The 23,748-nt window shown below is 39.0% G+C and overlaps 1 protein-coding gene across 2 annotated transcripts in view; it reads right to left on the bottom strand.

Moving 5' to 3' along the window:
* The window catches only part of UBTD2 (ubiquitin domain containing 2), an 82,537-nt gene that overhangs the window by 7,415 nt on the left and 51,374 nt on the right, over positions 1-23,748 (bottom strand). For both annotated transcript variants that reach the window (XM_081942248.1, XM_081942249.1), the window contains one exon: positions 21,406-21,642. In XM_081942248.1, the coding sequence (XP_081798374.1) occupies positions 21,406-21,642 (237 nt within the window). The remainder of the gene's footprint in view (positions 1-21,405; positions 21,643-23,748) is intronic.

Raw genomic sequence — 23,748 nt, 5'->3', positions numbered from 1 at the left:
AACTAGTCCTGTTAGAACATATAGCATGTTACCATATGTTTTGGGTTATAAGACGCACGGGAGTATAAGATGCACCAAGATGTTGAAGAGGTAAATAATAAAAAAAAAGTTTTTGCCCTCCCTGGCCCCCAGGAGCACTCTGCAGGCATCCCAAACGAACAGGACACACAGAGAGTTTGGAAGGAGGCTTGCAGAGTGCTCCTGAGGACTTGGGAGGGCAAAAACAGCCTTGTTTTTGTGAAAAACGGGCCCATTTGTTGCTCATTTTTGCCCTCCCTAGCCCCCAGGAGCACTTTGCAAGCCTCCCAAATCCTCTGTGCATCCATTTTTGCAAAAGACTGGATGCGCGGGGTGGGGTTTCAGGAGGCCAAAAATACTGTACTCGGTGTGTAAGATGCACCCAGATTTTCACCCTCTTTTGGGTGGGGGAAGGTGCATCTTATACTCTGAAAATATGGTAATTTCAAGCCTTGCTCACCTACACAGGTTATTTTAATTTGCTTTTAGCATCATAGGAGTATTTATCATATTCAGAGAATATGAATAGGCACAGTATTATCAATTACAGAAAATGTATATCATGGAAAACTCTTTATGTATTATAAGTGGCAGCCTGTCCACTGAAAGCTTGATTATATCAGGCTCTGATTTACATATAAAGAAAAAAAGGTCACATTTCACAATGCTGAAGTATATGAAATTACTGTGCCATCTAAAAAGTGCATAGGTAGTTCTCAGCTTATGATAACACTTGAGACCGGAACTCCTGTTGCTAAGCAATGCAGTTGTAAACCACAATTGTTTGGCAAGACAACTCCCTGCGGGTTCCCACAACCAAGTTAAGGGAGAAACTGGCAGGAAATTGCAAGCTGATAAGCAACTAGCAGGCAGGTAAATGGCAATTGCTGGGTGGAGAGTGGAGGAAAGTGCAAGGGAGTACATGAGAGGATGACGTGAGGAAGCCATGGCAAGTCTCAGGGAGAGTGTACGGGGGATGCAAGGGAGATGTAGTGAGAATTGAGGAAGGTGCACAAGGGTGAGAGAGAAGTGCAGAGAGGCTCAGGAAGGGGGAGATTTATTATAACAAACTGACCTTCCCTACCAGCTTCCCCATTGACTTTGTAAGGAAGCTGACAGGGAGGCCGTGAATGGCAATCACATCACTGCAGAGGACTGCAACAAATTGCGAATGTGAGCCAGTTGCCAGGCACTCAGAGGTAGCAATCATGTGACCATGGGAATGTTGCGATGATAAGAACTCAGAGGATTGGTCATATTCATCATACTTTCAGCACCATCATAATGTTGAACTGTTGCTGAAAAAAATGGTAACAAGTCGAAGACTATCTTTTAATGTGTTTATTATGTAGGTATGTATTATTTAATTATTTAATAGATTAATATCTATTGATGCAAGGTATTTCATCTTAAATAGTCATGTGTCTTAGTAAATATGTTCTAGGCTATGAGGTGTATCCAAAAGGAAGATTTGAAATTTAAAATGGCCATCTCTTCCACAGCCCCTGCAAGGAAAAATTAAATAGATTCGCCCCCGCTTTTCACATGTACATATCCTCAGCAAATGTAAAATATCCCTTTTGTTTTAAAGATACATTCTTTTTTTGAAGGGGGGGGGGAGAACGACTTCAGAAAATAAAGACTATTCCAATACTGTTTTCAAACTTTGGTTTTCTTCCTGCTCTATTTCTAAAGATATGAAATTTGGCTCTTGCTTGTTTTTAAAATATCTTGCATGACACTATATGGTGATCATAAGATGACAATACTATTATCTTTAACACAATACAAGTCCTCATTATTGCATTATTATCTGGAGTTTTAAATATTTCTGTTGATAATTACTGAATTGGTTTCACTATCCACAGAACACTGAAACTCACCAGTCTATAAAGTAATAGGAGCCACCACATTATGTTAATTCCTAGTAAAACAAATAAGGTATGGCCTAAATTAGTGAGATTTGTTATTACTGTATTAAAAATAAGGCTCCCCTGAATTTTGAAACATATGCTAGAGGTTCAAATTTGTGCACGACAATCTAGTTTTTTGAATTTCCTCAATTACTGATTTTATTTGAGGCTCTTTGGCTCATTAATGTCAAACATTTAAGCCATCCAAAATGCCAAATAAGTTTACAAATAAGTTTAACACTTCTTTTGATTTCTCTGTTTTTATTGTTGTAAGCCACCTAGAGTAGCCCCAAGTCAAGATAGGCAGCAAATACATTTAACAAATAAATACTAAAATAATACTGTGGGAAAAATGCAAAGTGTGACAAGTAATAAATAAAGCAGGGCGGAAGTTGAATATTCAGCAGGTCTTTAGGTGAGCTTAATTTATTTCTGAAAGAGAATTTCAAGGAAGGAATATTAAGAAATATATATTAAAACAAGGCAAATGTGATTTTTATACAATCCATGGCCAGAATTGAGAATGCTGATTCCCTATGTTGCTCAGTTAAAATTTAATAAATGGTACCAAAAAAAAACAAAAAAGGTGAAGCAAAACTGAATTTGCATTTTCAACAGCTGACATCTTAAGGATGTGACTATTTATAGAGCCAACTTGAACCTTTGTAAAAATGAAGTAAGTTCTTAATTTGACATATTTTAAATATTAAAGACTCAAAGGAAAAAAGCAGTATTTATTAAAAATATAAAAATAAATGGCAACGGCTTTTATAGCCCCTCATCTTATATATCATAATCCTGAGAGCTTCATATAAACGTTAAGATTATAAAAAATACAACAGAAACTAGCAGTACCGCAAAGGCTTAGAAACAACTGATTGGCTGTGCAATATACTATAAACCCCATATTATGGTTGTGTGTGTGTGTGTGTGTGTGTGTGTGTGTAGCATTATGAAATTCCCATCTGTTTTACAAGCCAGAGGAATGATCATTCAGTATATATAACAACTGATGAAAATCTGAAGGTCTAAGGATGTTAGAGAACACTGAGAGAAACCAAAAATGTACTAAATTCATGTAACTAGATTCAAGATAAGTGAGGTTTGTTCAGTTGGTTGTGACAGAACAACAGGTGTCTCTATGCCAGTGTTTTTCAACCTTGGCAACTTGAAGATGTCTGGACTTCAACTCCAAGAATTCCCCAGCCAGCATTCGCTGGCTGGGGAATTCTGGGAGTTGAAGTCCAGACATCTTCAAGTTGCCAAGGTTGAGAAACACTGCTCTATGCTTATATAGTTCACAAGTTTGTCCCATTTAAATTAAATACCTATATTATGAAACTGTCTCTGGCTCATGTCAGAATGAGCCTAAACAAGTCATCTTTCTTCTTTTCTTGTTCTCTGTGCTTCTGCATGCAAGATCCTACAGTCCCACGTTCCTTCCTTCTTATTTAACAATGACTGGTATTACACGAAATAAAATATTGGGGAAAATGCAGATAGTCCTTGACTTTTGACCATTTGTTCCGTGACTGAAATTACAACAGTGCTGAACAAAGGGACTTACGACTCCTACCTGAATTTACAGCCACTGCAGTACCTTCACAGTCATGTGAACAAAATTTAGGTGCTTGGCAATTAAACCAAGCTATTACAGTTGACTGCAGGGACCCCTTATCGTCTCCCTCCTGCATAGCATTTTTAGGTGCCATAACATTATGAAATATTATGAGTTATAAGAAAAGGGACTGGAGGAAAAGGTTATAAGTGGTTACTATGGCTGAAAACTAAGGTTCATGAAATATGAAGGAGCTAATAAAACTAGTGCCACTGATTCATCATCTTCCATATACGTCTTAACAGTTTTCTGAGAGGTGATTTGCAATTCATTCTAAAAAAGCACAAGCCATGACAAAGTTGTCAGCTTGTACTGCTCAGAAATAAATATAGGGAACAGATTTCCTGACACTTAATTTATTTTTCCTGCATTGATAATAATTGGAGAAAAGAAGAATGCCAATTCTATTTTTTGATCCTCTTGTGCAAGAAGATGAGAAAGCTTTGAGTTTGGGTACCACAGCTGGTACACTTCCCACAAAGTTCATTACTTGAGTACCAATTACAGAAAACAGATGCTAGCAGAAGTTCTCACTACTATAAGGTTATTTCTGATAGCTCTTAAAGAAGATTTCTCAAAACATTTCACAAGTTCTAGGCTGAATCTTGTTTTGCAGTTAACAGAGATGCAACGTAACATTTATTTAATCAATGCACCAAGTAATGCTCTATTGTAATGTTAGAGGTCCTTTTCTTAGAGTAGGAATCTTCAAACTTGTGATCTCATGACCTCCTAAAATGACAAATGAATTTGGCAAACCATCTCAGAACAAAATGACCAGGATTAGGTTTGTGCAAGAAATCATTTATTAAAAGATACATAGCTCTTATGTATCTTAGGTTTTTCTGTTACCATGAAACAAACCCTTTTTCATTTTAAATAGCTAGAAATTTAAAAAATATTGATCAAACATTGAACTTCACTAACAAATACACAGATACTCTGAAGATTTAGATATATAAGATTTATATGCCACACCGGAAATCATCAGCCACTGCTTACCTATCCACCTATCACTGTGTAGCTTGACAGATGGCCACAACCTGAATCTTACCATCTCCCAAGTGGCGTTCCAGGTTTTGTTCCCCATTTTCTATGAACAAACTCTCAGCACAACATGAATGAGTTTTCTGTGGGCAAAACAGGAGGTTTTCACTCCCTAGTTGTGTCCTCTGCCTTGTCAGTATAAGGGAGTAAGCAGGAAAGTTTGGGACAACGTGTTGATTTTGCTTGAGCAAGATAATCAGTTTTTTATTTTTTTTACAGCTCCCAGGGTTCCACCCGAATTACAGTATAAAGTAAGATTAAAGAGATTCTCTAGGTATATGTTCCTTGAATTATTATATTTTAATGCTGATATATTAGCAACATGGTTTTAAAATTACCAAAAAAATAATAATAATAAAAAAATCATCTCTAGATTTGACTCAATTGCTATTAATCCTTAATGACCTGTTAGTTGCCTATTCAGTTTTACACTAAAGATTATTTACTGTGTTTACACTTTGTTGTGTTAAATACCTATTTATATGCTTTTAACTGAATGTTGGAAAACACTTTAAATGCAAAACGTATCTGAGATTCAAGTTGAAGTGGAAGCTACACTTAGACAAATGATTGTTGGATACTGGAAAACATGAACTTCAATCCCATGAGCTAGATTTATTTCAGTCATTATTTTCAGTTTAATTATTATTTTTTCTGCTTCACATAGTTAAAATAATCACGACAGTGCTCTCTCCTTGATCCATTGGCCATTCAAGTAGCTTTAACAAAGAGAATCTACACTGAATAGAGGAGAAAAAAATCCCAGGAAAGTATTTACTTGCCACTTGAGACACATGTCTATCTTGGGGGCATGAAAGTAAAATAATTCAACTGAGTAATTCACAAATTCTTCTTTACAAATATCCAGGTGCAAAACACACTTTTGCATACGGTATGGTGGTGGTTTCCCAATCTCTTTTTGGTTCTTTGAAACCTTCAAAGTTGCAGTACCATCTATTATGCATCCGCCAACAAAGAAAAAAAAAAGAGTCCTTGTGAGAAAGAGAAAAAGTTGTCTATATTGTTATAAGTCAATGGAGACTTAAATTAGAGGATTTAAAATAAACTAAAATTTAAATTCAACCATTAAAATTAGAACCGTGTTTGTGGATCCATTGTTATTTAATAGTTCTTTGGTACATAAACCCTTTTTAGTCTGAAGTTCAAATGTAATTATAATTTAAAAAATTGGTTTTTAGTACGTATTTCACTGGTTTTAAGATGTCCACTGTACAGTACTGGCATTCTAACAAATATTTTGATTATATATTTCTGAATATAATTACTTTTTGTTTAAAACAATAAAACCGCCAAAACCCATAATCACCAAATTTGCTTACAAATCCAGTAGTTTATGAGGCTGTTATCCCCCCACCCACCCACCCCGTCTAGATCTAATGCTGTGTATTTATCTGTGGAGAATGAATTTCAGAACAACATTTTGTAATTACTGGGACCACTGGTAAATCAAACTAAAATTCCTGTGTGCAATCAAAACAGTAAATTGCTCCCATTCCCACCACTGCTGGATGTCAGAAGATGGGCTTTCTATTTGCAGCAGGGAGCAACTTTTCCCACCTCATGTTTTATGAGAATGCTCACACAAAATTCAAATATATATCTAATTAATTCTACATTGTGTTTGTGTGTAATTTATCATTCACATCGCTACATCTAATTTCCTTGGCAGGATATTAGTGCAATATTATCAACTTCAAAAGCTAACAGCTGTGCCATTTTATTAAGCTTTTCCCCCTCCTGTTTATATCATGGAAGATCAACTCAAAAGTCTTTAAAGCACATTCCTGTTCTTTTCAGATAATTAATTTACATGAAATTAAGTTTGTAATCATTCAACCAAGTAAGCACAATCAACCATCATTTATCTTAAAAAGAAACAAATAAAGATTTATAATCTCTAGAAATCTTACAAACTGCATGTACAAATCATGAGGTAAAGTTAAAAAATATCAGAACTATTCATGAATTTTTTGTAGAATTTCAGCATTTTTATTAAAGCCTAATTTTAATTATTAAGACCCTTGGATGCTATACAGTATAACATTGAGATAAATATTCCTTGTGTACACTTTATTACAAAAATAAACAATACTAATGAAACAATTTTTTTTTCATACAGTACAACAAAATAAAGTCTCAGGATTCCAACTAGCCTAACAGAAACCCATTAAGAACTGTTTAGAGCTCACCGATAGAAAAAATAATTAGGAATGTCAATTTCTTTTCCTAATCTCCATAGCAGTAAATTATATACTTTAATTACTATAACTCACTTTCGATTTAAGACAATTCTCAAGGTAGATAATAAAATTCTGCATCAACATAGTTAAAATTTGAAATTGTGAATAATAACAGCAACCCGTTATTATTTTTAAAATTCAACAGTCTGATGTACAATGATCAGATCTGTCACTTTGACAATACCTGAACTTTATTGCAGGAGTCAGCAATGTAGAGCAGATGGCCTGCCTCCTGTCTTCCCAGATTCATGTCTCTCCAGAACTCCCTCTTAGTTGCCATCAATTTGCAGTAACAATGCCAAGCTGCTATGATTTGTGGCAAGGTAGGCACAGCTGAAATTCTGCTGCAGAAGAATTAGAAAGATTCCCTGACTTCTAAAATAGCAACTTGCTATTTGGAGAAGGGCAAAGCTTGCTGTTGATCGCGTACTAGATGCTTAGTATACTATCAAAAATTTCTGACAATGTGAAGAACTCTTGAGAAATCCGAGTAGTAAAGAATCTCCGTTGCATAAACATACTTTCTCTTGCAATCATTATAAAATCTATGGACTTTTTATTCCTTCTATCTTTCTCCATTAGTTAATAATACTGGAGTGCTTACAAGCTATGCTGTTGTTTTTGAAGTCTGTCCTCTTTCTCTTTCATGGACATATAAGGAATGTAATCTCACCGACTGGAATAAGATACATAAAGCTCAGAGACACATTTATCAGAGAGATGTTGAGTGAATAATTACAGAATCAAAATTATTTGATAGAAAATAAAATGGAAACGATCAACGGCAGCCTCTGGCTCATCTTGGAAAGAAAAAGGACTGGACTTGGTTAATATTTTTTGGGTTTTATGAGTTATATTTTTAAAACGTTTTTAATGATTTCTGTGTTTTTTCCCCAATTTTAAATCTTGAAAGCTGCCTTGAGTCATGGCAGCAAGATTGATCACCATATACATTTAATAATATTTATCAAATTTAGAGACTACCCATCTCATAAATAGAGTGTCTCTGGGCCGTGAAAAATTAAACACATAAATAATGTATAAAATATTAGATTTCAATAGGAGGCAGTTAAAAGAAGAATAGAATTAAAGTTTAAAAGGTGGGGGAGGGTCTCTAAGGCGCTAACCAACTCCAAGTTTGTCTGCTTCTCTGAAAGTCTCAAGTGGGCAGAGCCAGGTGTTCGAACTCCTTTGGAAGGGGAGGAACATGGGGGCCCAACTCATCTCTCAGGGGAGGACATTCTAAAGGGAGGCAGCAACAGAGAAGACCCAGTCAAAACTCTTTAACTGGCAGGGTCTGTAACATGGGTGAGTGGGATGGATAAATGTAAGGGGAAGAAGACAGTTCTGCAGGTATCCTAAGGGGAAGAAGACAGTTCTGCAGGTATAAATTTGATAAAATAAATAAATCTTGGCCCCATGACATGTAAGCCGGGTGAAATTCAGCAGGTTTTGACAAACTGATAGTGAAAATTTTGAGTAGTTTGGAGAACCGGGAAATACCACCTCTGGCTGGCCGGAGGGTGGGAAGGGAATGGAGATTTTGCAATATCCTTCCCCCAGGAGTGTGGAGGGAATGGAGATTTTGCAATATCCTTTCCCCAGGAGTGTGGAGGGAATGGGGATTTTGCAATATCCTTTCCCCAGGAGTGTGGAGGGAATGGAGATTTTGCAATATCCTTTCCCCAGGAGTGTGGAGGGAATGGGGATTTTGCAATATCCTTCCCCCAGGAGTGTGGAGGGAATGGAGATTTTGCAATATCCTTTCCCCAGGAGTGTGGAGGGAATGGGGATTTTGCAATATCCTTCCCCCAGGAGTGTGGAGGGAATGGGGATTTTGCAATATCCTTCCCCCAGGAGTGTGGAGGGAATGGAGATTTTGCAATATCCTTTCCCCAGGAGTGTGGAGGGAATGGGGATTTTGCAATATCCTTTCCCCAGGAGTGTGGAGGGAATGGGGATTTTGCAATATCCTTTCCCCAGGAGTGTGGAGGGAATAGGGATTTTGCAATATCCTTCCCCCAGGAGTGTGGAGGGAATGGAGATTTTGCAATATCCTTCCCCCAGGAGTGTGGAGGGAATGGAGATTTTGCAATATCCTTTCCCCAGGAGTGTGGAGGGAATGGGGATTTTGCAATATCCTTTCCCCAGGAGTGTGGAGGGAATGGAGATTTTGCAATATCCTTTCCCCAGGAGTGTGGAGGGAATGGGGATTTTGCAATATCCTTCCCCCAGGAGTGTGGAGGGAATGGAGATTTTGCAATATCCTTTCCCCAGGAGTGTGGAGGGAATGGGGATTTTGCAATATCCTTCCCCCAGGAGTGTGGAGGGAATGGGGATTTTGCAATATCCTTCCCCCAGGAGTGTGGAGGGAATGGAGATTTTGCAATATCCTTTCCCCAGGAGTGTGGAGGGAATGGGGATTTTGCAATATCCTTTCCCCAGGAGTGTGGAGGGAATGGGGATTTTGCAATATCCTTTCCCCAGGAGTGTGGAGGGAATAGGGATTTTGCAATATCCTTCCCCCAGGAGTGTGGAGGGAATGGAGATTTTGCAATATCCTTTCCCCAGGAGTGTGGAGGGAATGGGGATTTTGCAGTATCCTTCCCCTGCCATGCCCACCAAGCCACGTCCACAGAACTGGTAGTAAAAAAATAATAATTTACCACTGCATGTAAGGCTTTAAAGGTGACAACCAAGACCTTGAATTGGACCCAGAAACAAACTAGGCAACCAGTGCAGCTCATGCAGTGAAGGTGTTATTATGTGTCATCCTTGGGGAACCCAAAATTTCATGAGCAGGCACATTCTTATCAGCTGAAGCTTCTGGATACTCTTCAAGGGTAACCCCATGTAGAGTGTGTTCCAATAATCTAAGAGGAAATGACCAAAGGAGAGTGATTGAGAGAAGGACCTCCCTATCCTAAAATATTTGGAGACAGATGGTTAGATAATCTTAGGTTGCAGACTAGACTAGGAAATTGAAAAACCTTCTGGAAGTCAGTAGAAAATCAATTCTGTATTGATGCCAATAAAATTGTATGGAACCGTACATGTAGATATTAGAAATCAAGCTTGATGTTTTTATGTAAAGCTGAAAATGGGACAACAATTGTCTGAGTTTATGAGTAGAGGTCTCAAGTCTCTCCTCCCAGAATTCCAGCCTCATGTTCAGCTTTGGGAAAGTAGGATGGTAGTTCCTGCTGCCACCATCAATCTTCCAATGGGCGCCCACCTGGCACTTACCCCTTAATCTTAGTAGTGTGAAACAGAGGTTTCAAAATCTGTGTTACCTTTCTAAATTTAATGTCAAAATATTAAACCTGAAATATTTCCTCTAAGCCCCTAGTTCATAGGCACATGGCTAGAAGATACAGCCCCTTCTTCTGTCTTGGGGAAATAAAACAATCTCTTTAGAAATAAATAAAATCAAACTTTATTAAAAGCATAAAAAAATAAAAAGTAAAAAAACATTTTTAATTTTACAGATTAAAATACAAACATTCAATATTGAAATAAGAAGTTACAGAGCTGTTCAAATCAGGGGATACAGTAGCTAGAAACTGAATTAAGCAGGAAACATAAATAATAATAATAATACAAGGCTCCAAAGAGTACACAAGATGGTGTCAATCTACAAATCTGTGAAAGATCTCTGAAAAGCCACTAGAATGATTCCAATTTATATTACATGTCACAAAATGAATGAATGGGAGGAATGAAGAGTGGGAGGGAACGGAAAGGAGAAAATTCCCTCATGTGTAAATTGAGATATGATTCAAAGCTGACTTTGAAAAATCTGATTTCTCTCTCTCTCTCCCTCTTTCTCTCTCTCTCTCTCACACACACACACCAGAAAATTCCACTTTAACATAACACAGTAACATGTCATAAAAGTATGGTGCAAAATTTCTTGCTTGAGCATATCTAGTCATATAGAAAAATATTAATCTTGCAGTTAAGACTCTCTGTTATCTCTTATACCTGGTATCTTGGAATTCTAAAACTCAGGCCGAAGCTATGGGGAAATGTTAGTTTACATTCTTTCCCAATGTGGTTCACTGTTTCTTTTGAGTTATATCCTTCATTTTAAAAAGGGCCAAGGCGCTGTTATCTTCAGCACTTGGAGGGGCAGGACGATCTGATCTGTGTTTGTAACAAAGAACATCCTTCACTTGAGAAGAACGTGGATTGTGCAGCTGGCATATAAGGTGTAGCCTGGCTACATTTACAACAGAAATATAATACAGCTAGGATTTAATTTGTAGCTTGTTTTTAATTAACAGAAACAAAATCTGCACAGAAATCCACAAAGGCAACGGTTTCCTATTGGCATGTTTTTCATGCTTATTTATCTGTTGATCCAATACAAGACCATGATCAATTGAGTGTTCTGCTAAAATCCCTGCCTGTTGCTCTCAAGCACATTGTTATCAACGACCTAATTTTCTAATTTATTAGCTAGATATTTTGCACACATTGTAGTTGTACAGATTAATTGTCTATACTCCCTGAGTGGCTACCATCACCTTTTCTATATATTGTGATCACTATTCTTATATTTCAACCCTGGGGAAGTTCCTAAGAGAAATTAATATTGTTAAAGAGCTTAACCAAAATAGGTTTCTACCAAATGATATTAGCTTTTAATAAATCATCAGGGATATAGACTTTTTCTGGGGTTTTGCTTGATGGCAGTACCAGGATCAGAGATTTGGTTTCTTTATTATTTTCTAGGCAAATAATCTAGTGTAATGGTTCTCCTTTTCCTCTTTGGATACTTTAATCTTTATGATGTTCTTAGCTTCACCCAAATTGGCATTTGCCAGTTTCCAGAACAATCTTTTGTCTTTAGAATCTATGACAGTCAGGAATGAATATCAATGAGTCATTTATTATAACTTCTCATGTTTTAAGAGATATTTACATTCCATTATCTTCCTAAGCAGTTCTACGAATATCCATGAGGAATCACTATTTTCTGTTCTTCGCCAAATTCCTAACCATACAACATGTTGTTCTACAGTAAACCAGTGGCCAGGTTGTTCAAACTTAATTTAGAACTGTCATGAATGTTACTGACTTTCAATGTTCAATTGTTTGTTGATAGTAACTTCCAAAGGGAGGGAGCCACCACGGAGAAGGCCCGTCTTCTGGGCCCCACCAGATCAGTGGTAGGTTTCTGCCGGTTCACACTGGCTCGGTAGAACTGGATGGTGAAAGTTAACGATCCGGTGAGAGGAGGTTCGACTGATGGATCCGGAAGTAACTTCCGGAACGCCTGCTCCTTGCTCGCTCCCCCCTCCCCATCTGCACTATCCCAATTAGGTGTCAAGTCCAATACCTGGGACCGGAGGTGGTGAACTGAGATGAATAGAGAGTTCCAGCGGCACAATCCACCAGACAGCAGCGGCAAGCTCAGGAGTTTTCTACTGGATTCCCCTCTGTCTTGCCTCTCCGATCTTCCAAGGTTCTTTCCCCAGCGTGTGATAGCTTTCTACTGGATTCCCCTCTGTCTCGCCTCTCTGATCTCCCAAGGTTCTTTCCCCAATGTGTGATAGCTTTCTACTGGATTCCCCTCTGTCTTGCCTCTCCGATCTCCCAAAGTTCTTTCCCCAGCATGTGATAGCTTTCTACTGGATTCCCCTCTGTCTTGCCTCCTCCGATCTCCCAAAGTTCTTTCCCCAGCATGTGATAGCTTTCTACTGGATTCCCCTCTGTCTTGCCTCCTCCGATCTCCCAAAGTTCTTTCCCCAGCGTGTGATAGCTTTCTACTGGATTCCCCTCTGACTCGCCTCTCCGATCTCCCAAGGTTCTTTCCCCAATGTGTGATAGCTTTCTACTGGATTCCCCTCTGTCTTGTCTCCTCTGATCTCCCAAAGTTCTTTCCCCAGCATGTGATGGCTTTCTACTGGATTCCCCTCTGTCTTGCCTCCTCCGATCTCCCAAAGTTCTTTCCTCAATGTATGATAGCTTTCTACTGGATTCCCCTCTGTCTTGCCTCCTCCGATCTCCCAAGGTTCTTTCCCCAGCCTGCGATAGCTTTCTACTGGATTCCCCTCTGTCTTGCCTCCTCCGATCTCCCAAAGTTCTTTCCCCAATGTGTGATAGCTTTCTACTGGATTCTCCTCTGTCTTGCCTCCTCCGATCTCCCAAAGTTCTTTCCCCAGCATGTGATAGCTTTCTACTAGATTCCCCTCTGTCTTGCCTCCCCCGATCTCCCAAGGTTCTTTCCCCAGCATGCAATAGCTTTCTACTGGATTCCCCTCTGTCTTGCCTCTCCGATCTCCCAAAGTTCTTTCCCCAATGTGTGATAGCTTTCTACTGGATTCCCCTCTGTCTTGCCTCCTCCGATCTCCCAAGGTTCTTTCCCCAGCCTGCGATAGCTTTCTACTGGATTCCCCCCTGTCTTGCCTCCTCCGATCTCCCAAAGTTCTTTCCCCAATGTATGATAGCATTCTACTGGATTCCCCTCTGTCTTGCCTCCTCCGATCTCCCAAGGTTCTTTCCCCAGCATGCAATAGCTTTCTACTGGATTCCCCTCTGTCTTGCCTCCTCCGATCTCCCAAAGTTCTTTCCCCAGCATGTGATAGCTTTCTACTGGGTTCCCCTCTGTCTTGCCTCCTCCGATCTCCCAAGGTTCTTTCCCCAATGTGTGATAGCTTTCTACTGGATTCCCCTCTGTCTTGCCGCCTCCTATCTCCCAAGGTTCTTTCCCCAGCGTGTGATAGCTTTCTACTGGATTCTTCTCTGTCCTGCCTCCTCCAATCTCCCTAATTTCAGCCCTTAATCCTCCAGTTGTCTATTTTTGGGAGGTTTTCCCCTCTCCCCCCCTCTCATAGGAGTCCCAAAAAATTTTGCCACATGGCTTGGGGTGGTGGTGGTTATGTGACTGAGTGTGCATGAATGATGTCAGGTTGGCCATACCCACCCGGTCACATGACTGCCAAGCCACACCCACAAAATAGGACACACCCACAGAACAGGTTCTAAAAAAATTTGAAACCCACCACTGCACCATAAGTACCTTCTTAGGAGATAGGATCTGTAACATTCTTTGCTTTCCTGCTCTAGTGGATTAGGATGAGACACTCCCTCATATGACTCATTCCCAAGCCATGATGGGCTTTAAAGATGCAAACCTTTCAATTTCTTTTACTCTGTCTTCCCTCTGAACAAACCAAGATAAAGATTCATAAATAATTAGCTTTAGACATGAATCTTCAAAAGAGGATAAATATAATTTAAGAGCTGAAGACTCATGTATGTTGCTCTCACTCTCTACATCCCGTGAAAGTCCTCAGTGAAGACAAATAAATGTAGGCATGTCTGGTGATTAGGATGGCTTATGGAACTTTTGCAATTGTGAATATAAAAGGAGAGGAAGGTAAATAGCATGAATTAACAAATGAAACAAAATGCTGTTATGAAAATGAAACAAGAATGTTATAGATGTGAATGAAGATAGTCTGAGCATATGAAAAAGAGCTGATAAATACATGTACAGAAATGGAGGTAAAAGTTTAATTATGAATGAAAGTGCTAAACTTTATCCCAGATAAAGGTTGTAGGTATATGTGAAAGCAGAAATACATAAGTTGGTGATACATGCAAATTACTCTCCAGTGAAAAAGGCTGTGGATGAGAAAAATAATGTAGATATGGAAGTATTTAATATAATTAATGATGATAGAAAGATACTGCATAATGCGTACAAAGGGAAAAAACTAATTATGTAATCAAAGTAATCAAAAAGAAACATTTAAGATTTTTAAAAAGCAAAAAGGCAGTGTAGTTTTGATGAAATAAGAAAATGGGAGAACAGGGATGAACAAAAGTCTTTTTGAAGAGCAACTATAATTAAAAATAGATGTGATTAAATGATTTGGGATGAAACTGAAGTGATAATGAATGAAACTAATGTTATCTATAGGAAAGTCTAAAGAAATGATGAAGACTGTAGGTTTTGAGAATGTTAACTAGAAAATATTAAATATGTATCTACCGTATTTTTCGGAGTATAAGAGGCTGAAAATCTGGGTGCATCTTATACATTGAATATAGCATCTTTTGCCTCCTGAAGCCCCGCCCCTTCACAAAAATGGCCGTGCATACCCTTATGGAGGTTTTCAGAGAGCTCCTATGGACTGGGGAGGGCAGAAATCACCAAAAAAAAAGCCTGTTTTTTGCCCCTCCGGCCCACAGCAGGACTCTATAAGCTTCCATAAGGCTATGCATGCAATTTGTTTTGCAAAAAACGGGCCGTTTTTTGCTTGTCCCCTCCCCCCCCCCGGAGCACTCTGCAAGCGCCCCCAAAGGCTATTCATGCTTTAAAAAAAAACAGGCCCGTTTTCGTGAAAAATGCGCCGTTTTGGGGAGACTTGCAGAATGCAAAAACTTTTTTCCCCCTTTTGGAAAGCTCTTTAACTGATTGATGAGAATTACATTGATCAAGTGCTGTACCAGTAGAAACAAAGTCTTAGATGCTGCAGATTGTCAGCGATTTCCTTCTCCAGCACATGGATAAATACACCTGGAAGCATCTACCTACCTACCTACTCTCTCTCTCTACTATCTACCTACTGTACCTACTGTATTTTTCTCTATTTCTCTCTCTCTCTCCTTCTATCTACCTATCTACTCTTTCCCTCTAACTACCTACTGTATTTCTCTCTCTCTTCCTCTCTATCTACCTACGTACCTACCTACATACCTACCTACTCTCTTTCTCTCTCCCTACCTATCTACTGTATTTCTCTCTATCTCTTTCTATTTCTCTCTATATCTCTCTACCTACCTACCTACTGTATTTCTCTATCTCTCTCTATCCTTCTATCTACCTACCTACTTTTTTTAAAAAAATGCTTCTTCAAAACCTTGGTGCATCTTATATGCCGGTGCGTCTTATACTAAAAAAATACAGTAGTTTACTTTAGGAACACTAGTGTGACTTTATTAACACATCTGTGAAGACTAAATCTATACATGAGAATTGGATGAATGCAATTGTGTTCCCCTACACAAAAAGAATGATAGGGAGAATGGATACAAAAATAAAAATACAGGGAGATCAGTTTGTTAACTGTCTTGGAAGATGTTTGGCAGAATTCTGATCAAATAATTATGATAGGAGTAATTTGAGCCAAAAAACTGTAGTGTAGTTGGCATGGTCTTCAAAGAGAAAGAGGTGAAAATTTGACAGAAGAGCAGGCAGTGTATATGATTGTAGTAGAAGCAAGCACAGTTTGCAAAAATAGTTATTAATGTTGTAAATTAGATTTAGCTATGTTTTCTTTTATTTTCATGTCTTTAATTTCTTTTGATTACTATTTCTTACTCGTTTTCCACCCTTTGCATAATATAGCTTACCTTGAAAGATAACTGCACAATTGGTGTGATGTACATTAATACTCTTAAGAATTTTAAAATCAAAGAATACTTTTTTATGGAATATGAGAGGCAATTCACTGAATTGCTGCAATTTACCTTATTTGCTTTATAAGAAAAATGCTTACTATCTCTACTAATAAAAGTAAAGAAATCCCGATTTTTAAAAATATAAATGTATATATGTATGCATATACCCAATATACCCCTCCCCTCCCTACATTCAAACAAGATTAGCAGGCCTGCTGGCAAAACCATGCCTTCATGGAGTTTGGAAAATGTGGGGGCTAATCTTATTTCCACAGGGAAGGGAGCCACCATGGAAAAGGCCTTCTTTTTGGCCGCACTAAATAGACCTCTTTAATGGGAGATGGGGGGATGGGGAAGACACATAACATAACCCGCCTCTCTGATCTGGTAGGTTGGGGAGATACAACTGGGAATAGATGGTCCTTCAATTAATCTGGCCCCAAGCCATCTAGGGCTTTAAAGTTAATGATCAGCAGCTTGAATTGGACGTGGAAGCAAATCAGCATTTAATACAGCTCCCATTAGAGCGGTGCCACACGTGCAAATGTAGACTTGCACAAAACCATGCAGGCCCTGTATTTTGAACCAACTGAAGTTTCTGAGTACTTTTCAAGTGCAATCTCATATAGAACGCATTACAGTAGTCAAGACACTAAGGTATGGTCATGCATGATCTGTTCGTCCAGGGAAGGATGTAATTGGTGCACAGCCTACACTTGAAAAAAAACCATCCTGGCCATGATTGTTGCTTGCTCCTCGAGCAGGATTCTTGAGTCCATGGGAACCCACAGATTGTGCACTGGTTCATCTGGGCACGGCAACCTCATTCAAAACCAAAGATAGTGATTCTCCATGAACCAAAGAACCCCAAACTCAGAGCCATTCTATTTTACCAGGGCTCAGTTTCAGCCTGTTGTTCCCATCCAGCTCTTAACAGACTCGAGGCATTGCGAGAGGGAGGTCATGACACTGCTTAATTCACCAGATTATCATCCTTCCCTGGAAGGAAACAGGTCACCTTAAAAAAAGTGATTATTATCTGCAGACACAATTAGTGTGGAGAAGTGTTCATGTTTCACCCTCTGAATTGCCAGGAGGTAGGCTTTGATAGCAGCTCTTACCTGTATTTGGGCAAGCATGTTTCTCAACTTCTGCTAGTGGTGCTCTAGATGTCTCTTCATCCATGTCATCTCTCTCAATTCCTCTGTATGCCATGGGTATCCTGTTCAAAGCCCCAGTCACCTCCCTATGCCACGTGATAACTAAGGATTTGACAGGACTACACAGCAGATCTTCACTTATAATACCCAGCTCTTTTTAAAACCCATCTGAATCCATCGGTTGTTCGGGGGGGGGGGGGGGGAATTGATCCAGTAGGTCCTGCCTCTCCATGGAGAAGGTAAGGCTTTAAGGAAGCTCACCAAGCCACCAAGGTCAGATGTCACCATGACAAGGGGATGTAGGATAGGTCCACCAATTCCAGATCACAAAGGCACCGCTCCAACAAGAACACCAAATTGCTTGTTTGACCCTGGATGATCTGGGTCAGGCCCATGATGGTCCTCTATTCCATGAACTCCTACCCCTGCCCCAAAGAACACAGTACGAAGTCCTCCGAAACTATGAATCTGGGAAACTCCATCTCCAGCCCTGCTGTGAAGTCCAGGAGATCAGGCAGGGAGGCTGGTACAGTAGCAATCCCATTTGGTTCCTCAAGTCCAACCTAAGAAAAAGGGCCCTCTTGGATCAATGCCCCTGGAAGCTATCAGAGATTCTCTGATGAAAACGGCCCCACTGCCTCCCTACCCTCTAGCCTAGGCTGGTGCAACGCTCGATAACCAGCTAAGCACATTTCGGAGAGAGGAACCCCACCTCTGCTCTCAGTGACATTTTGGTGATGCAAGTGAGATCAGCCTTCTCAAATCATCAATAAGGCAAGCCTTATTACAAGCTGATCTGGCATTTAAAACCAGCAGTCTAAAACCGGGGCCTCCACAAATGTACTGACCAGATAAAAATATTGAATTCAAGGGGCTGAAACACAAGATCAATACCATATTCCAAGGTTACATTCCTTCCAAGGTGACCTGCCCTTTGTCTCCTGCCATATTTCTCATTACCTGACACCACCGAAGCACACTGCCTTGTTCTGCATACGCCACCAGCCAATATTCTTGCAAACATATATACTGTATTTATTTATGTACAAAGTATTTTGAATTTTACTGACAACTGGCTGATTGCCAGGCAATTCTGATAAATTATACTATGGCACTTCTGTGGCCTAATACCACATTATTAAAATCCGTAAAAATGAGGCATTTTTACATGAAATGCAGGGCATGATCAGCTTTCCAATTTCAGAAAAAAACTTAAATGTTTTATATCACAGAGAAGGTTAAGTAACAAGAAACAGAAACAAATTCTACAATGTCTGAAGAAGTAAAGCATCTCATATGTAGGACTGGAGAAGAATTGGCAACACAACCAGCCTTTTCTTCTCACTATATCACACCCCAAATGTATTTTAAAAAGGAGATACTCTTTGGAACTTATCAGGAGCATTGTTTTCCCAACAAGAAAAAAAATATCTTGCTCTGATGTTCTGTCACTGATGATGTTACCCAGTTGGGTAATGAAACATCTGCAAGCAAAAGCCAAGTGCAGACAGCACCAAGGACTCCACAAGACAGAATCTAATAATACAATACAATACAATACAATACAATACAATACAATACAATACAATAGTAGAGTTGGAAGGGACCTTGGAGGTCTTCTAGTCCAACCCCCTGCCTAGGCAGGAAACCCTATACCGTTTCAGACAAATAGCTATCCAACATCTTCTTAAAGACTTCCAGTGTTGGGGCATTCACAACTTCTGGAGGCAAGCTGTTCCACTGATTAATTGTTCTCACTGTCAGGAAATTCCTCCTCAGTTCTAAATTGCTTCTCTCCTTGATTAGTTTCCACCCATTGCTTCTTGTTCTACCCTCAGGTGCTTTGGAGAATAGTTTGACTCCCTCTTCTTTGTGGCAACCTCTGAGATATTGGAATAATGCTATCATGTCTCCCCTAGTCCTTCTTTCTCTTAAGCTAAACATACCCAGTTCCTGCAACCGTTCTTCATATGTTTTAGTCTCCAGTCCCCTAATCATCTTTGTTGCTCTTCTCTGCACTCTTTCTAGAGTCTCCACATCTTTTTTACATCGTGGCGACCAGAACTGAATGCAGTATTCCAAGTGTGGCCTTACCAAGGCATTATAAAGTGGTATTAACACTTCACGTGATCTTGATTCTATCCCTCTGTTGATGCAGCCTAGAACTGTGTTGGCTTTTTTGGCAGCTGCTGCACACTGCTGGCTCATATTTAAATGGTTGTCCACTAGGACTCCAAGATCCCTTTCACAGTTACTACTACTGAGTATGGTATCACCTATACTGTACCTGTGCATTCCATTTTTGTTGCCTAAATGTAGAACCTTACTCTTTTCACCATTGAATTTCATTTTATTAGATAGTGCCCAATGTTCAAGTTTGTCAAGATCCTTCTGTATCTTAAGCCTATCTTCTGGAGTGTTGGCTATTCCTGCCAGCTTGGTATCATCTGCAAATTTGATGAGTTCCCCATTTATTCCCTCATCCAAATCATTGATGAAGATGTTGAAGAGTACTGGGCCTAAAACAGAGCCTTGGGGTACTCCACTGCATACTTCCCTCCATGTAGATGCAGTTCCATTGAGAACTACACGTTGAGTGCGGTTGGTCAGCCAGTTACCAATCCATCTGGTGGTGATGCTGTCTAACCCACATTCTTCTACTTTATCTAGTAGTAGGTTATGGTCTACCTTATCAAAAGCCTTACTGAAGTCCAAGTAAACTATATCAACGGCAATAAATAAATCAGGTGGAGGGTAAGGGATATAACTCCTTTGGGAATGGAAGCTCTACATAAGAAAATCTGCTCCCACTACAGACTGTAAACACCTTTATGATACAGATTGTCCTTGAGTAAACTGTTTTGGAACTTTTTTGTGAAAAGCAGTATGTAGTCAAATCAGAGGGTGACCACTGCTGGTTTGCAAAGGAACTGCAGGTGCAAATAATAACATAAATAAAACAACAAAAAAACAACACCCCAAAATATTTTATGACATTATACAATCTTGCAAGAGTTTGGTGTTCTTATTCAGAATTGTTAACAAATAAAAACAGTACAAAACATGCTCATTAAAAAGGTGAGAGGGAGGAAGGGAAGAACAAAGTAAACAAATCCTCCCTAGTATGTTTTGCAGAATATGGACTGAAGAATCTTATAAAATATTTACACTTTATTAGCATCTTTAAACTTCACCCTGCATTTCAGCTTGTTAAATGTTTGCTCATATAAAGATCTTTTTCCCAGGGAGAGTGGATGAAAAAGTTTAACAAAACTGAAACAGTTTGATTAGACAAATTTCATGGAAGATAATACTGCAAATTACACTCCATCCTATGCCCAAGACTCATTGTTAATTCTTGCCATTGTTTGGAACAGGAGGATAGGAGCCTTTTCTTATGATCTAATAAACATATGTGAATTATAAAGAGGCATTTATACCCAACTGGAGTTACATTAATGGTCTTGTAATGTTTCAAAAATTCTTACTCCTTTGCTTACCTCCAAAATCCAGCCTCATCAATCAGTCAATCATCCATCCATCCATCCCAGATTCAGATTTCATTACTCTGACCAACTTTCAATCACCTTTACCTTAGACAGAGTTTCTTCATTACTTAGGTGACTTTCAGTTGACAGGCACATGGCTAAATATGAAAACATGTCATAGCACACTGCAAACTCCCTCATTCCCTCCTCCCTAACAAAGCAAAACGGAGAAGTTTAGAACTATATCCATTCAACTGTATATTAAAAGTAACCCAATAATTCTTCAAAGCTAGAAAAAAACCACTTATGGTAAATTTTAATAATATGCACTGAAAAGAAGCTAAAGTCAAATAACATTTTTCGGGGTTATTTGTTGCAGTGTGGTCTAGGAGGCAAAAAAAAGGAAATATGGGCTACACTAAGACTCTCACAGTGCTTTTCTGCTCACAAGTGCTACAGTACATCCATTAGGAATATACTTACCATGTGGTAAAGTTATATTTGCACCATCAATGATTGCTTGTGCCAGTTCATGATCATTGTTCTCAAATGCATGTGATGCAGCCTTCAAGGCATCCCAGATTTCCTTGCGGCCTTCAAAAGCAGGTGCTGTGTCCCAAAATTCATCTCTCTTGCTACGTAGCTGTCCATCTGTCATGGGATAATCGCTTTTCCATTTTGGTTTCTCCTTTTTCAGGGGTTGATTACGGCCAAGGGCAACTGTAGGAAAAGAAAGAAGGAAGTAAACCTGCCTGTCTTCTCATGGGCAGAATGTTCATGTTCAAGCAACAGCTTTTGACAGTTCTTGGCCATCACTTAAACAGCTATTGCACATAATATTATTCAGTTCAATTTTTATCTAGTATTGTGCTGGAAGGTTTCTTCATTTGCCTATAAAGTTATTACCTAATTTGATAAATAAAATAAATAAAGCAAAAAGGCATATCTGATCTTACATCTTATATACTTATTACTTCCCAAATCATATTCCAAAAATAATGTTTGTAAATGATTCTGGAAGAATTTTTAAAAAATTGCTTTTCAGTAAAACTCTTGTTATATCTTGAATATCGTGGAAAAGCCACATATTTTTGTTAATGCAATCCCTCACTTCCAGTTTGTCATTTCTTATCTTGCCATACAGAGGCCAATTTGTTTTGAATTGAAATAAATCTCTGTAGATTATGTGCCACCAAATCGGGGGCTGCTGTTTATTAAATGCTAATAAGTATCTCTTAATATAAGGCACTTTCAATATATTAATTCACAGAAATATTGTTCTCTTATTTAAAAAAAATCAGAAACATACTCGTCAGATCGACTCTCCACACGAGAGAATACAACAGTTCTATGAAAAAAGATTCACTCACTTTCAGATTCTTTGAATTTCTGTACAGTCCTCAAGTTATGACCATTTGCTTAAATAGTCATTCACGGTTTGAATTAACAATACCCTTGGAAAGGATGTTTTATGGTCTATAAATCGCTTCTGACCCATTGCAAAAGATCACACTCCCCCCTTTGGGATGCCATGGTTGTAACCTGGGCATTTGGCAACCCGTTCGCACTTACAACTAGTCGTCAAGCATCCCTCAAAATGTGATCACTATTTGTAATCTTCCTTGCTGGTTTCCTTGGAAAATCAATGCTTTCTGCATTGATTTTGGCAGGAAGAATTTTCAGCCTGCTGACCAGAGAAACATTTGTGTGTGGCCTGTGCTGGGCCTCCCCATTGCCCCTGAGGTGCCGAAAATATTATTTTGCCTTGATTTTGCCAGGGAGGATTTTTCATACCAGAGAGCATTGCACTTAAACTAAGGAGCAGAGATGGCCCCAGGGGAGTTCACCAGGGAGGATTTTCAGCGTCAGAGTGGAGAGACTTGTCCACAGCACACCCTCTACTTGTTTGTGTGTGACCTGCGCTGGGCCTCTCAGGGTCTCCCAAAAACCCCAAAGCACGTTGCATTCCTTACCTGGGACTCTGTCCACTTAACAATTGTATAGATTAACTACTAAAATTTATCAGATCTTCATATGGATCCTGTTGAAATGTGGTGTTGGCTTCATTTATTTCATAAACAAAAAATATCTAACGTGCAATTACCAGTGTGAAAATGTTCCTTTTACATTCAATAACTGGTTGTACTTTCTTCAGCTGTCACAATTGCAAACAAATGCTTCCTGTAATTTGTAATCAGTCTTTCACATTGCAATACTGTGAAGCAATTCTGGCCCAATTCTTCGTGGCAAACTGCTTCAACTTAATTAACACTAGAGAGGTTTCAAACATAAAATGCTTGTTCGGCTTCTGCCAAAATATTTTTTATGAGATTTATGTCTGGACTTTCATTTAACCATTCTAAAACAATGCATTAACCATTACCTTGCAGACTTGCTTGCGTGTTCTCCAGAGGAGTTTTCTGACCCAAAGTGGAGTTTTGTGCTCTCTTCACAACAAAGGCAAATGCTAAAGGCCTTGAGGAGCAAAACACCTCCAAGTCATGATACTATCACTTCATGCTTAACAGCTGGGATGAGGTTGTTATGGTGGAATGCAATGTTTGTGTTCCCATCAGACATAATTATATCTATGTAGCTCAATAGTTCCTCTATTGATTGGAAGGGTTGCTTTCTGGCATACTTGAGTAGAAGGTTCATTTTCTGGCATACTTGTTAGCCTCCCATAAATATAATTACTTGATGCCTTTTTGGTAATGGAATCTTTAAAGCTGACTTTGGCCAACTAGGACATGTCTACAGATCCCAGGATGTTATTTTATGTTATGATTCATTACTGTCTCTGACTATATATTGATAAAACCTCAG

This window comes from Natrix helvetica (genome assembly GCF_964273705.1).
Source record: "Natrix helvetica genome assembly, chromosome: 1".
NCBI lineage: Eukaryota > Metazoa > Chordata > Lepidosauria > Squamata > Natricidae > Natrix > Natrix helvetica.
This window is presented reverse-complemented; position numbering and strand designations above follow the sequence as displayed.